The sequence below is a fragment of the Homalodisca vitripennis genome, chromosome 6, assembly GCF_021130785.1.
Source record: "Homalodisca vitripennis isolate AUS2020 chromosome 6, UT_GWSS_2.1, whole genome shotgun sequence".
Lineage (NCBI taxonomy): Eukaryota > Metazoa > Arthropoda > Insecta > Hemiptera > Cicadellidae > Homalodisca > Homalodisca vitripennis.
In genome coordinates this window covers 11,899,656-11,915,370 of record NC_060212.1, presented here as the reverse complement: position 1 = coordinate 11,915,370, position 15,715 = coordinate 11,899,656, and the positions used below count along the sequence as shown (strand labels likewise).

Here is a 15,715-nt window from a genome sequence, read left to right as displayed (position 1 = left end):
TACATCGATAACTTACAACTGTGAACAAATCACATACAAGGTGTTTTTTTTTAAACGTTGTCCTTTCTGTCTGGAAAGCTACCAATCACGATCGGTAAATCGCCAATTGAGAAGCAGTTTGAAATAGTCCATGATTGACAAACATTTCAGTAGAAATATAGCGGTGTCTCAGAGTACAGGGTTATTCGTAACTCCACGAATGTTCGGTATATGTATTGGAGTATCTTTTTCAACTAGACTATGAATTTTTTTAAGCACGAAACAAGTTTTCCTTTCGGATACAGAGATGTGAGCACCCGCCAGTACAGATTGGTGATCTTCAATTGAGTGGGTCGCTGGTCATCGCTAATAATAGCGTTGGCAATCTGTCGCCGACCGTGTAATGCAGTATACAACTTGTTTTTTAACTAGACAGGATTCGCTTGTAATCCTCTGCGAATCCCAACAACAACCTTAAAGGCACAGATGAGAATGATTGGTTCTTTCAACGTGTGGGTCGCTGCGTCATCGCATTTTCAAGCGTTGCCATCTGTCGCCTCCCGCACGCAGCTGTATCAACTCTTGTTTTACATTCACAATTATATTCGCTTGTAATCTCTGCGGAAATCCCAAATAACCTTAAAGGCACGAGAAAATGACAATTTGTTCATTTCATCCACGAAGACCTCTGTCTTCACGGATTGTAATATATTTTTTAACGAACTGGCTATACCTACATTCTTTGTGCGATCAATTTCCACTTTAGCGGATATCTCACTTTACGTCAGCTTTTCTTACCGCTTACTGTACCCACAACGTGTAGTGTGCTTTCAAAAGGAGCTGTTATTAAATCCTGATAACTGATTGGTTATCCTTATTTCATCGTTATTATTAAACGTGGTTGACATACGGATTATGTGTGTGATTATTCCAGTCCGGTAATGATTCATTGTACTCAAGCGGGAATATCGAGCATTTTCACGAATTGCGCCGGTGTTAACTTTAAAGCCAAGAGAGCGCAAGAAATTTGCGTTAGCAGAAGTTACCACTATCAGGCGCGACGGTCTAATGACCTGAATATCACACACCCTCCTTAAATACTAGACCCATGAGCACCCACTTTCTTTATATGCAACCTCAAAGATAAACGTTTCACCTCTGAGATTCACAGGATTGTTGTCTTGATCTTTAAGCTCGACAGTTAGGTGTGCACCTTCTGAACGTTGAGCGGTAAATAAATTCACTGTACCAGGTGTCTCGACTATTTTATACCCCGGCTCTACTTGTGGAAAGAACCCTCGTGAATAACCCGTGACTCTCTACACCGTATCAAACGAGCCGCGAACAACGTTGCACTCAACTCTTATGCTGTTCACCTTGAGAATATTCACAGGCAGGTCTGAAGTGTGTACTGTGTATTAGCTTGCAGCACCTTTTTTGCTGAAGCCCAATATCGATGCAATTGTGCCTTTCTTGCTGAAATCAATCTGCACGTTGCTTTTAATCTCGGTCTTAAGAGTATTGTTTATTTGCATTCAAAGCGGACTGTGATCCCCTCCGGTAGTCTCCCCTGTAAAATCGCAAATCTTCTACTTCGCAATATCTTCTACTTCGTACATAACCTTCCCTCAAACGTTATCACTTCATCATGGTTTTCCGTAATAAAATTATCGGTTACATTCTGTCAATATTGGGAATAGAATTGAACGTGCTCAGATCTATCAATCCAATCCAATTACGTAATTCGCCATTATTCTGAAAAATTTCCCGCTCAGCAAAACATTTTTTCTAAGCTTTCCCGCTCAGGCAAAACCTTTCCGCTGAGAAACTTTGATAATTATTTATGTCAGCGGTGGGTCCGAAATAATATATTGTATGAGGGCGAGATTTTTTCCGAAAGACTGTCCGAAACTGTCAAAATTAGCCTACATTTTTTTCTGTAGCAAACCCAATGAGTACCGTCACCGTAACTTGAGTCCAGATTAACTATAGCTGACTCGTATTTTCTGGGCCCTGTTTGAGGTACACGTGTCACGCATAAACACCCCTCTAAAATTGGGGAATGCTTAGTTGTTTAGCGTAGTGGATCAACTCGAAATTTGTCAACGGTCTTATCGGGATCGAGATTTTTTTTTACAACAACTCCTCTTCTTCTTTCTAACACCAGCTCCCCTCTTTGGATAAGGTTTTAGGTAAAGGCCCCTACCTTTCGTCTTTCCGCTCTTCTTCTTAACAACTTTCCTTCGTCTCTTCCCACCACCACCACCACCGAAAGCCGTTTTAGCTTTCATCGCACCAGTTACCGCTAAAGCAGCTGCTCTTTCACCTAAAGTCGCGTCTGACGCTTTTACTCTATCCCAAGCCCGCTTTGCCAACTCTTTGTCTGCTTGATTGCGATGCTCCGAGTCACTGTATTTATCGTAAGCTATATCGTGAATACGGCAGGCTTCATCCCAATAAATTCACCCCCTTCTCACCCCTAGCGATTCTTTTTTTCAAAAATGTGCCAGGTCCGCAGAAAGAATAGCCGGGGATGTGTGCTTCAAAAGGTAGAAGGTCAATCGCCTTGTTAATAACACTAGAGATAATACCTCCTGCTCCTCCGATGGTTCGCTTTCGTCTGACGGACGACCCTTTGCGCTTTGCCATTTTATCCGCGCCGTGGCCAAAACCAGACTGCAGTGTATGGCTTGCAATCACAGTTTATATAATTAGTCTTCCGATCTCATTTATTTTCGTTTTGGCGTTTTAAGAAAAACGGATCAACAACGTTTGAACGAATCCACTGGTCTTTAGCGACCGATCTAACACTATCACCAGGAGGAGCGAGACGTATATAGAAACTGTAAAACACTTCACTTAAAGACACGAACGAGATAGTTCATTGTCACAGCATCCTGCATTTCGGTAGGGTCTGCAACTAACCCTAACTTTTTGTTTGCAAACTCCCAACCGTCTTGCTTCTTTGTAACTGTGTTTGCGTTGAAATAGTTGAGCGTCACAGCGTCACGAAGCTCGACAGGATCGGCCACTAGCTTTAGCCTTTTGTTTCCAAGCTCCCAACCATCCTCTGCCTTTTTTTGATAGTGTTATTTTTGAAGTAACCGAGTGTTAACGCGTCATCGTTTTGTTTAGGCTCCCCAATTTGATGTAATCTAAAGCGCTGGAACTTGTAAGATTTATCCTTTAAATCTTTTGACGGTATGTGTTCGGCCAGTTGAGCGAGTGGTAGAGCATCGTATGGTCTTGTAGCTTTTACTTATATTGCTCAATCTCTGTTTCCGACAGTCAATTCCATCTTTCCCGATTATCACCGATTTACTGGTCAGCGTTTGTAGATTTACGGCGTCGAGATCATCTTCTGGACTTTTTAACATGTCTTAGACGCTTCCCGTTAATGTCGTAGTCACCTTCGGCCGTCAGCTTGAATCCATCTCCTTTCGGTCCCCCTTAACCCGCCTTTTCCAAACTGCCTGGATCGCCGTCCAAACTTGTCAACACTCATTGTGCAAGTGATGGCGAGTCACGAACTTTACTCTTTATAAATATCTTATCCCAGTCGATATATGTATGTGCATCAACGTTAAAGTGTGCTTGAAACCTACCAACAGCTACGGTACTGTGTACTCTATTGATCCAATGGAACAATTGAACCGCTAAAAGCTTCATAGAATTTTCTTGCGAATCTTTCAAGCTGTTTAACTTGTCGGTTAAAGTAATCATTTCGGTCTGCATATCTCCTAACTTACTGATCAACGTCTGTAGATTAACAGCGTCTAGTTCATCTTCAGGGTTCCCTAGATTTCTCAGACGTTTTCTCTGCACGTCATAGTCACCTTCGGCAGTCACATTGAATCCCTCGCCTTTCGGACCTTGTTTAGCCTTTGTACGCTTGAAGCGTCGTCCAAACTTGTCCACACTCATTTTACAAGTGATGAAGACTCCTCCTGTACATTGCTCTTTATAAATATCTTATCCCAGTCAATATATGAGTTTTCATCAGCATCTAAGACGGCGTGGAAGCGAGCTGGAGGTACGGTAGTGTGTATCTTGTTTGATCCAGTGAAATAGTTGAACTGCTAGACGTCTTATAGCTTCTTCATTTGTATTTTGTAAGCTGTTTATTTGATCCTGCTGAATAAGCGCTTGATTCTGAAGGATTGCAATTTGAGAGTACAATCTTCTTACATCTTTCTTTAGCTTTTTGTTTACAGTATTTCATAACTCTCTGGATGTCTTGCTTCTTCAGAGATTGTGGCCTCTGACCAAACTTATTGACGGTCATCTCATCAATGATCTGAATCTCGCGTTACCATCACCTGATATAGTTCTTTGATTCTTTCAATTCTTCAATGATATTTATAATCTCGTTCTTGTGGTTCGTGTTTCCAGCTTCAGCGATGCCACCAACAGCCTAAGACGGTCGCACAACTCATTTGGATCGTTCCAGTAAACAACGTATCGGGATCTGATAGTGATTTAGTCACACTATGAGCTTTCCTGTCAGCTCCAGAACCCTTAACTACTTTTGGAAATAAGTCTGAAATTACATACTTATACTTGAGCGACGTGTTGCGATTGATAACTCCATTTGGGTTATAGTTTCTTTTATGAGCGCTAGTTTTTTCTTCAGTATATCTTTGTAAGCGATTTTGTCTTCGTCATTGTAGATTTCATCATCCGGTATTCGCTTGAAAATCAACTCGTACAGACCCTCTTGTGGCTTATACGCCACATCATCTATTCGAATACTACCGTCCTCATCAAACTGCAATTCCTTATTGCCAACCATTAAAGTATTTTTTTCGTAACGAGGACCGTAAAGATGGTCAATTTTAGATGAACGCCCACCCAAATCCTTTCATAAGCTCTTGCATGTACTTTCTGGTCAACGGATGTGCAAAGCTGTCGGCGATATATTGGGACGCCGTCTGTAGACCCGTAGGTGTTGAGAGCATTTTTTGTAATTTCGTTGTTTCCACCATCACCTTGGTCGTCTGTCTCAAACACTTCTTCTGCTCCAGAATCAAGTCTAGTGGAGACCGATGGTTTTAAATGGGAAGATTAGGCGAAGAAAATACATTTGGTAGAAACTCTGAGTTTTCATCATCGTCATCATCTGCATCATCTTCCTCTTTCTTGATTTCCTTCTTGACATCGGTTGTGTAAAGTGCGGGTCTCCTTGGTGTCACGCAATTCCTTGATCAACGGCTGGTATTGCTTTTCAAACATCTCCTCGACTCCAATTCACCCCGCTTAAACCGATTATACTTTTGTTTTATAGCTTTCTTTAATTTTGATATCTCCGTCATAAGCTGCTTCTTGTTTCGCGCCATGATTGACACTGAACCCACAGCCTGCTATCTGTTTATTTATATAGGATTTCCTCATCTGTTCGAAAAATGATGAAGTATCGAATAATCTGCACTCGTCATACCGCGAAACTAGCCTTACCTCCACTCTATCGTCAAACCTTACCCTCTTCATGGCAGTTCTACTTGTCTAAAAAACAATGCCCGCTTCTTGTGTTTTCTAATGTAACGAATCACTTCTTTAAGTGAAACACCAGAGGTCAATGGTAGGCCGTAGTAATATCTGTCTGTCTCAGGATTGAATCTGGGTATGCGTTCTCGTAGCGTCATATCTCTAAAAAATAAATGTTCTTTTAATACCGTGCCGCCACTGAGGGATCTCAGCGACCGTATACTGATCGTTTGACACTGTTCTGTCCATATATTCCTTCAAACGTTGAATAGGTCGATCAACGTTAGTGTTGTGCAACAGATATGAGTTTAGAAGAAGAAACTCATCCGAGTTTGCGCCGGTAAATTCATGCCAGCTTCTAAACAGGTTTGGTTGTGTTATTTTATACTCACCGGTTTTCGTTACCAAAGAGATGCCGAATTTTTTCGCACTGCAGTGGTACTGTGGGTAATGCAAGTTTCAAGAAATCTGCTGTGTACAGTCCTTGACATATGTTGTTCACTGCAAGCAAAACGGTTTACCCCCGCCTTCCCATTACACTACTAGGCATTGGGCCGTAACTTACATTGTAACTTATGTTTAAGTAACACCGCGACCGCAGTGCACGTCTATAGAGTGTAACGGGGGATCTAACTGGTATACTGCGCTCAGTCAACACTATACACTTAGTGGCATAAGGTATATCACAAGCATACTTCAACATCCTTAAGTATTATCTGAGTAAAGTTCAAACTACCGTGACTGTTTACTGAGTTTCAATATCGGCTTGCCAAAGAGGTCGGGGAACGGTCTAAACCGAGACAGTAGGTTCATGGGTTCACGCACAGTACCGTTTAGCATGTCCTCATGGTAAATTACCAATTCAATAGGTACATTCTTCTCCTGACACTCGGCTATAAACGCTATCCACACTATCTCTGTTTGTATATACGCTGGCTAGATGAAATCATCAACAGCACTATTGGCGGTAAGCTCCTGCTGTAGCAACCTGGTCTTCTATGACGCCAACAAAGTCTATTATACGCATGACCGTGTGCACCACGTCTACTGCAATAGTTACCGCAAAACCTTTTTCTTATCTGCGTAATACCACGTGCAAAAGATTAGAGCTTACCTTTGTAAGTCTCTTGATACCACCGCAACCGGCATCTGCATACCTTCTAAACGTCGTTGTAGTAATAGATCCGCGTACTCATAGTGACTCAAGAAAGTGTCAACCCCAACGCGGTATCTGCCCTTATAAAGGTCGCGATCCTTGTCTATGACAAGAAATCCATGCTTGTCATTCCACGCTAGAGTGCATAGTTTTTTTTCAAAGAGTCATACGGCATGTCTGTATTGATGTGATCAGCGTACACGTGTTTTAAGATTCATTCATGTCATCCTGTTTAAAGAGTATTAAAAAATTTGCATTGTCTCGTATCAGTTGTTTGGGGATCCTGCTGTACGTTTGGCCAAGATAGAAAACATCGATATTGTTGTGACGGGCCCATAGTGAAATAAGCGCGGATGTTGTCATGCTTTTCACACGCTATGTCGTCGAAAACCATAATGGAATGCGGATTGGCTTCGCTAGGACTTTAACGGTGTTATTGTCATCTGAAGGAAAGTAACCAATCTCTTTAGGCAATACCTTTGCAAGAAATTGGTATTTGGGTTGATAAAGTGATTTAGAAAAAACGTACACGTTCTCGTAAACAAGGCCGTTTTGGATCAAACAAGAGGTTGAACAGCACGTTTGGTTTTTACCGCAATTAGAAGGCCCTGCAATAATACAGCGTATAGAGTTTGGTAGGAGAAGACCGTGCTTGCTTTTTTCCAAATCTCCCCCTCCACCCACATACCGGTCAAAATTAGACACGGGTAGCTCCAGAGACTGCTTCACGACACGCATTCCAGCTGTTACTGACTGCGCATCGTAAATATCTATGTTTAAATATAGCTTGCACCAGCAGTCGCTCTCTCTCTCTCTCTTGGACGGAACATTAAGTCCTCAGATAATATGCTTCTTGTCTATCCACGTATCACTTGTTTTATCGAAACCTGTCCATCTAACAAGTACTTTATCTTTTTTTCTTTTTAATACTTTTTCAATTAGATAAACGTCACCAGTTTTTGCTTTGGCTAGTTCCTCTTTGTAAAAACCACCTTTTAACACAGTCCCCAGCTAGAGTCCATCAGAAATGTATGTCTTTGGATTGCTCGGTTTCACGGCGAACACTGTGAATATTTCATTCGTCCAGTTCGGCATGTAACCTTTTTTAAAAACACGCTTGTTACTTGCTAATTCTTACTTTATCGTTCACGTTGAACTTTGACTCGATCTGTTTTTTTTTTTTTCCCTTTATTTCTTCTCGATTTTTTCGATACGCGTCAGAATAAGCTTTACGTGTTTTTCCCTCACATCCTTCGGTTTCATACCGATGCTCCTGTGAAACGGATGCGTTGTACTCCTTAACTATTCTCGGTAACATGGAGAGCCACTCGTAATTACCTCTAGCAGTAAACAGTTTCCACATTTTTTTCTTTTAGCGTCCGATTGAGCCGTTCTACTATACTTGCTTTAAGCTCTGAGTAAGTGTTATAGTGATTTATTTCGTACGCCGTCATCAGTTTGTTAACATGAATGTTGAACCATTCTTTACCCTGATCGGTCTGAAAGTTCTTCATCTTATGCTTCTTTTCAAAATTGGTTCTAACGCTCTCGCTACCTCTAATTCCGGTTTTACTCTTTAGCGTACAGCAAAAGCAAACTTTGTTAAGCAATTTATCATCGTAAGTATGTATTTCATACCTTTGTTTTCACCAGCGTACGGTAGCATCTCTACAAGATCCGCTTGGTACAAATCGTCTTTACCTTTCAAGGTGACGCCACGCCTCTTGAAATTGCGACGAGCCGGTCTGTGTAGCTCGTTAGCTATTGCTTGACGCTTGTCCATTACGCAAAATGATGAATATCTAAGTAATCTTTTATATTTAACCCCCTAAATTCTACAGCCCCTCCAACCGCTGTAGACCGTGGCATGCTCCAAAAGACGCTAGTTCATGCCTCCGTTATCCCCTGGCATTACCGATGGTTGTCAACACTCTGATCGACTGTCAACCACGCCGACCGGGAATACCCATACAGCCCCAACCAACGCTGTATGCTGTGATGGGACAACGAGTTCCCACCTCCCACCTCCCTTCCTTGTCCGTTGAACAAGGGTAATTCTCTCGAGCAGCGATAAAGACCGAGAGTATGATACTATATTCCCTTTAGTAGTGGTAGTAGGATTGTGGAAAGAGTTTATATAATCTAGAGTCTGCAGAGGCATAAATCGGATTAGTGGCTGAAATTAGCCTTATTGCATACTTCATATCATTATACACCTGCTGACGTAAACACGGGTTTCCGAGCGCTTTTACAGGGTGGTGGACGCTAGAGGTGCCCGTCCCAGTGAAGGTTTCACCCATCTACATGCGTGAGTCCTCGCACCTTACATGGTCACACCTCGTAACGACCGAAGGAAAAGTTTGTTTCTACGGTGTTTAGACCAACCTCCCTCGTCACCACCGGCTCTGGAACCGCGAATACAACAGCGCAGGAAGTGCGTCACAACATGTGTTGACCACATGTGCTAGTAGAGGCGCCGTTCTAACCACGTATCCCGCTCTCAGTACTGAGTTCGGCTCCGTGCAGAGTGCTACCAATTATTCTTGGTGCGTATCACCTATACTCGTTTCTCGTTGATACGTTTTTAATAATACCACTATCACGATCATCCTCTGCGTCATCCGTGGTCTCCAGTGCTAGTGATTAGTAGTTTTTTGCGGAATTCGCAATCAGGATATTCGGGTGAGGAAGATGAAGAACCAGAATATTTCCGGTGTCGTGGTGATGGTGGATGGAGTACGACTAAAGGGAATACAGTACAGAGGTAAATTTATTCATTATTTTCTCATTTTCGCTCCAAACTCAATTCGACTGTGACAATAGACTCATTACTTGTTAACATAATTCTGTATTGTCAGCATAAGGTACCATCTAACTGGTTTTTGACATTTTACAATAACCATAAGGCAGGGTTCCATACTCACCTTCGCGTCCTGCGTTTTGGACCTGTAATTTTGAAAACCTTTGTCTCTTTGACAGTAACTATTTGCCTGGACTTTGTTCTCCTAATTCTGTTTTCTTCAATATCGAGTGTTACCCAGGTTTCACTAAGAACCATTTCTTTAAGTTTTTCAAAATTTAGATTTTTTGAAGTTTTTTAGGTTAAGAGTGAGACCCTTGATTTTGCAGACAGATACAAAATCGTTTTTTGTTTGTGGAAAAAACGCGATAAGCATACGTCTTTGGACCACCGGAAACAAATTCTACAATATGAGATCCGGGACCGTAGTCTTTAGCCAGCTCGTCTGTCATCTGCCCTAGGTAGTCGCCGGTATTTACTCTGTACAAGCCATTTTTGTATACGTACACAACACTGTCTGTATCGTAGTACAATACTTGTTTACCCAGTGCCTCCAGATGATCATAAAGCTTTAAACGGGCTTGACTTGTAGTGTAGGCAGCTAGGACAACGTTTACAGTGGCTAATGACTCGCCCACTTCTTCTAAATGTTGCCAGCTTACCAGGACAACGTCATCGTTGATTTCCTGTATTCTGTTTACGGCAACGCCTAGAATCCATACACAGCTTAAACACAGTTCCTCAGGGTCTCTGGTGATGAGCGTTTTTGTCTGGTTTTCTCTCTGCCCAAACTTACCCCAGAACGAGTTAAGCATTAACTTTGCTAGAGAGCGGAGGCCCTGTTGTGAGCCGTCTCTACCAGATAGCAGCACCACAGTCGCAAAGCTAAGAAACTACAGCTGATCGCCGATAACGCCGGGCGCCCCGCGCCGCACGTACAGCCATATCGCGCCGCCACGCACAACTCGTCTCCGTGGTCCAGTGGTCAGCGCGACAGTCTCGCATTCGTAGGGGCCCGGGTTCGGATTACCGGCCGCCGGAGACACAAATTTTTGTTCATCCGCCATGACATGACACCGTCCGCCATCGCTCGTCCGCCATCGCTCTCGTAAGGTGGGGGGCTTGCTGCTCTCCCATTGGCTGGGGGGTCGTCCGCAGGGGGTCTAGGAGGGGCGGGGGGTGTGGGAGGGGGGAGGGGGAGGGGGGGCAGGGGGCGTGGCCTAGCCGCCATTGCTGCTTTCTCATTGGTCCAGAATAACTCCATAAGAGCCCATGTTACGGCCAAAGTGGCGCCCGTTCTACTGGCTTCAATGGGGCTTTGCCAATTTGTAATCTTCTAACATTTCCAACTTATGACGAGTAAGATACAAGCTCATTCTTCCATAACTTTCTGTAGATAAAATGTTACAATATATGTATTAAATAACAATGTAAGTGTCCCATAATTAATAGTTGCTGTTTATTATTTTTAAAACCGTATCAAGGATCTAAAATTTATCACTGCATATCTTTATAAGGTTAAGTTTAATGTTACAATAGTTTCCAAATATTAATTATTGCTTGTAAATGTTGGCAATTAGGCTCTTCTATGTAATACCATTATTATATTAATTAACCACATTCAGATTATCAATTGTAAATAATAAAGTTTAACGGAGATTTAAAACTCAATTTGCTGACAAGGAGAATAGAATTTTGTGTTTCTTAATTTTATCAGTATCTTTAAATGCTAATATGTAGAACATTAATAGATAATATTGAATGCAGATCTAAAAGCATCATATAAATTAGTGAAGGTTAAACATGTTGTTACTTCATCAGGCAAATACCTTTAAATGGATAATCAGTGAATAGACTTAAATTTGAACAAAATTAACACATACATTCAAAATTAACTATCATAAGTTTAACGACAGCTTTATTTAGAAATAATACAAATACAATTTATTGTATATTTTAAAAATTGAATCCGCACTTATTTCCTGCAAAATTTAATTATGTAGATCATTTGCAGACATCCTGCAGACAGACAGACAATCATGCAGAAGCGAAATTGTCCACCACCCCCCCCTCCAATAATCCTAACAGAGGTTGTGCCAGCTTACTCAGTTATTATATTCTCCATTGGCCCTTAGCCATATTCCATGCATTATCAGAGCACTCATTATTGCATTTGTATAAATGAAGTTTCATGGAAAATGCAAAGTCTATTAATAAAACTCTTCGAGATATTTTACGGATTTCACTCAGTTTGTTTATAAATTCATTTATTCTTCTATTTTTCCGCTGGCATCATGGTTAAGTGCAAGTTTAAAGTAGCAATATTGTGGTCCCATATAGTAAGCTGAACTATCATCGAAATCAATGTTGCCTGAATATGGAAAAGCGATTGCTTGTTGATGATGTATTGTTCGGACTGATAGCCAGAAATTAAACATTTCCAGCCCTTAGAGTGATAGGTTTTGTTAACTCTCAGACAGTTGAATAGTTTAATTTGTACAATTACGGTATTTTACATCCATATGTCAACTATAATATTCTAGAAAAACTTCTAAATCGTTTTTCCTACAGACAATCTAGATTATATTACAATTTCACAGAAAGTACCTTGGTAAATTTAGTAGGACTAGTTTTAATAAACACAGGATATTTCCTACTCATATCCTTCACTGATTGATATGGAAGTCATGTTAAGGGTGCTTTGCTTTGTAATAGAGACAATAGCGTATGGTGGAGGGGGGAGCAGCCAGGAGGGTTACATGTTGACATCGGTGGTACCTGAGATAGATTGATCAACTTGGGTGTTTATGGACGGGTTATGTGCAAACAAGACAAGGTCAAATCTCTTCATCTCTAGATTTTATGAATACTAACATTAGAAGTACGTAATGTCAATTGCATTTTTTAAATGTTTTATTATTTTAATTACGTATACGCTCTTTAACTTCATTCGATGGAAATGAAACTATTAGCAGATGTTAATTAATTTTTTTCAGAGTTATTCTAATTGTAACTGGTAATTTTATAATAAAACATCTCACAAAAAGCTGGTTATAAAACAGTCTAACACGTTAAAGAGACCAATGACTTATTATAAGTTAATTGTAGATCTAGTATGGTTTCAGTTTATAATTCTGTGTATTTAATAAGTAATATACAATTTCTCGAAAGAGTTGCCAACGGTCAAAATGTTAATTCGCCAAATTATATGCGGTGTAGAAAACTACGTGACCTGACCTTTCTAACTCACTTTTACTTGAGATGAACCTTTGTTCTTACCATCATATAGATCATGTAAAATTACATTTTTAAGGAAAAACACCTTTAATGTTTCATTTCTATCTTGTTATTATACAGCTTTTACATGTTTTATACTTTATTTTGCATAACCTTGCTCTTGACTCTTCAAAATTTTTAAAACTATTTTTCAACTATGAAACTATGTATTCGCCTATGGCGACCTTTATGAGTTTCTATAAATTCCTTTCGGACATCGATCTCAAAAGACAGGAAATCCTTTTTTCATTAGTAAGTTTTTTATAAAGTTTTTGCTGTTCAGAATTGACTTTCGTCACCTAAATTAATCATTAAAGATTTTCCAAATGGTTTTTTTTTTAATATTTATTTAGAAACTTGTTACGTAGATTTGAGAGCGATATTAGATCGTTTGACTGCAACGGGGTCAGTCAATAATGCTATGAAACGTAAATGAGGTATTTAACTAAAACAGAAGCATCAATATCACTAATGAATAATCATGATCTTGCCTCTTTGCGCCAAAACGGTTTACTATCTTGGATTGATTATCGGTCGATAGTTAGTTAGTTGGTGATAAGTAGAAACGTGTTTCTGCAGGTCAGTTAGCAACAGCGACCGAAGACGTTCCGTTTGCTTAGACTAGGTTATCGATCCTATTTCTTTTATTCATCAAACATTATTGAATAACTTAGAGATCACAATTACACACCATAAGCTCGTGGATGTCAACTTGCCGGACGAAAACCTTAATTAACTTAGTTATTTTACTTAAACCTCTATTGTTATCTGTTAATTAATATTGTTTTAGTATTTGGATTCTTCAAGGGAATAAGCTAATAGTAAGACACTCTATTTGGTTTTCCTGCTTTTGTAGATGTTAGAATATCATGCAAACTGTTAGGAGTGGACTGTACCTGCTGAACTAGATGTGTGTCGGAGCGCAGGGCGAGGCCCTCCACAGCGACCAGGTACGAGGAGCAAGTGCCCAGAGACAGCATGACACAGTAGCGGAGACGAAGGGGGAGCGTCACGTAGAGCAGGTAGTCCAGGAGGAGCACCCATCCCAGGCTGGTGCGGCCCGTGACCTCGTTCTTCTGGAGGAACAGGTGGCAGAGGATCTGGAGGTTGGCGAGGTGCCAGGCGATGTGGGGGAGAGCGGACCAGAGGCGCGAGCGGGTCCAGCGACACCACACGAGCAGCCCGAGGTTGAGGGCGAGGAACAGGAGGGTGACGGCCCGGGAGAGGAGGTCCTGACCGTGGGGGACCGCCAGCCAGTAGACGTCGTACAGCAAGGCGGCCACGAGAAAACACTGTAGCGCCCCACGCTTCTGCTTCACACTGTAGGACTGGTAGAGATGTTCGAGCGAGGGGTCCGCGAAACTCGCCTGTGTACGTGCCATCCCGCTCACTGAACCGGCGAGGCCCGGCCGTGGTCGATACGGGGGCGCCCGCGCACTCGCTCCGACTGAGCACCGAGCACTCACTGTCAGTCTCTGTCCGCGGCACGGAGCCCTCTCTCTACCGCACTCGAGACGCGGGACACTCACTCACACTCTACCACTCGCTACCTGACCGCTAGTTAGGTTCCCATACAATGTACCTCGTAATATCTAATCATAATCGAGGGACCATACAAAGTGTTAACATTACCGAACACTATACTTTAATGTTTAATACTACGCGATACTGTAACTTTATCCTTTTCATAATAATAAAAAGTTTTATTACGTAAACAATTTACAAAATTGTATTGCAATTGTCAGTTTTATTTGTCTACTAAATTTTACCATTCATTCACGACAATTTGACTCATTCATACATATAAAATTTTCCATTCATAATCTCGTTCATTCGAATTTGTCCACTCTAGAGAACAATTGCAAAACTTCAACAGAGAGTCTTGCATACCAGTATTAACAAATCTCAAACTGTTGACGCTTCCCTACCTCTGGAAGCATCTCTTTTTTCAAATCAAAATGCGAGGTCATAAGAGGTATTGACGTACACTCTTATGACACTAGAGGTAAGAATAACTGCCGTACTGGAAAAAACGGTAGAAGACAAGGGTGGTAGCTTATTAGTTCGTCAACAAATAGCCAAATTTGATCAAAAATGCCACAATGCCTAATGCATTTAAAACTCGTCTGAAAACCGCGCTGATCTCGAAAGCTTTTATAGTACAGACGAGTGCATGGTAAACGATTGGGGGACCACCTATTTGGCTGACCATTTGATTAGAGTGGGAAAATTAATCGTGTGTGTTAAAAACTCGACTGTATTATAAAGTTCTGCTTGGATTAAGGCTGATTTCAGACTATCTTTAAATGCCTTTATTTGCATATTTTTGCACTTTTAATGGAATTTGGCAGTCTGTTGAGCGCCTGCCTTGAAGGCAAGCTTTTATAAAGTACCGTCCTGTGTCTTGCAGTGCAGTAATTGTCCCTGCCTCTGGTTTTATAAGAGGGTACATTACTACCTCTTAAATTTTCGTATTTATGCTTAAAAAAGAGACACACTTCCAAATTATAGAATGGAAGTGTCAACAGCTTATATTCATCAATATAAATTCAAAACTAATACTTCTAATCTGTTCGTGGTTGACTTCGCCATTTGTATTAAATCAACTATTTCGAATTGTTGAAGTAAGTACTTTCATAGCAACGTTTCAATAGCTTTACGTCACCTGTAGACTTCGAGCGAGATAACTTGTGCTCAAATTTTCTCTCAAATCTGTAATGTTTATACCTTAGGGGCAGGAAGTAATTTTGTATTTGATTAATGCATAATGTGGTTTGTCATGAAATTGATGTTTTTTCCAATGAAATAAATCAATAGTCCATCACGCTAGTTTTGGTGAAGGCCAAAAAGAGAAGTTATCAAAAGAGTTAAAATCATGAAACTTTAATTTTTTTTTCTCAGATTTTATTTCCCTATCTTATGACAAAAAATCTTTTTCTCCGTAAGATAAACTAGACAAAGAGATTGAAAGCCATCACTTTAAGGATGTTTGTGGTTAGCTGGCACTGGTTTTATATCTA

At 40.9% G+C, this 15,715-nt stretch overlaps 1 protein-coding gene across 1 annotated transcript in view; it reads right to left on the bottom strand.

Annotated features, from left to right (window-relative positions):
• LOC124364107 (adenylate cyclase type 3) overlaps positions 1-14,146 on the bottom strand; it is a 321,145-nt gene extending 306,999 nt beyond the window's left edge. The window contains 1 exon segment of the mRNA XM_046819303.1: positions 13,592-14,146. Within this exon segment, the coding sequence (XP_046675259.1) occupies positions 13,592-14,077 (486 nt within the window). The 5' untranslated portion in view covers positions 14,078-14,146.
• Positions 14,147-15,715: the final 1,569 nt, after the last annotated feature.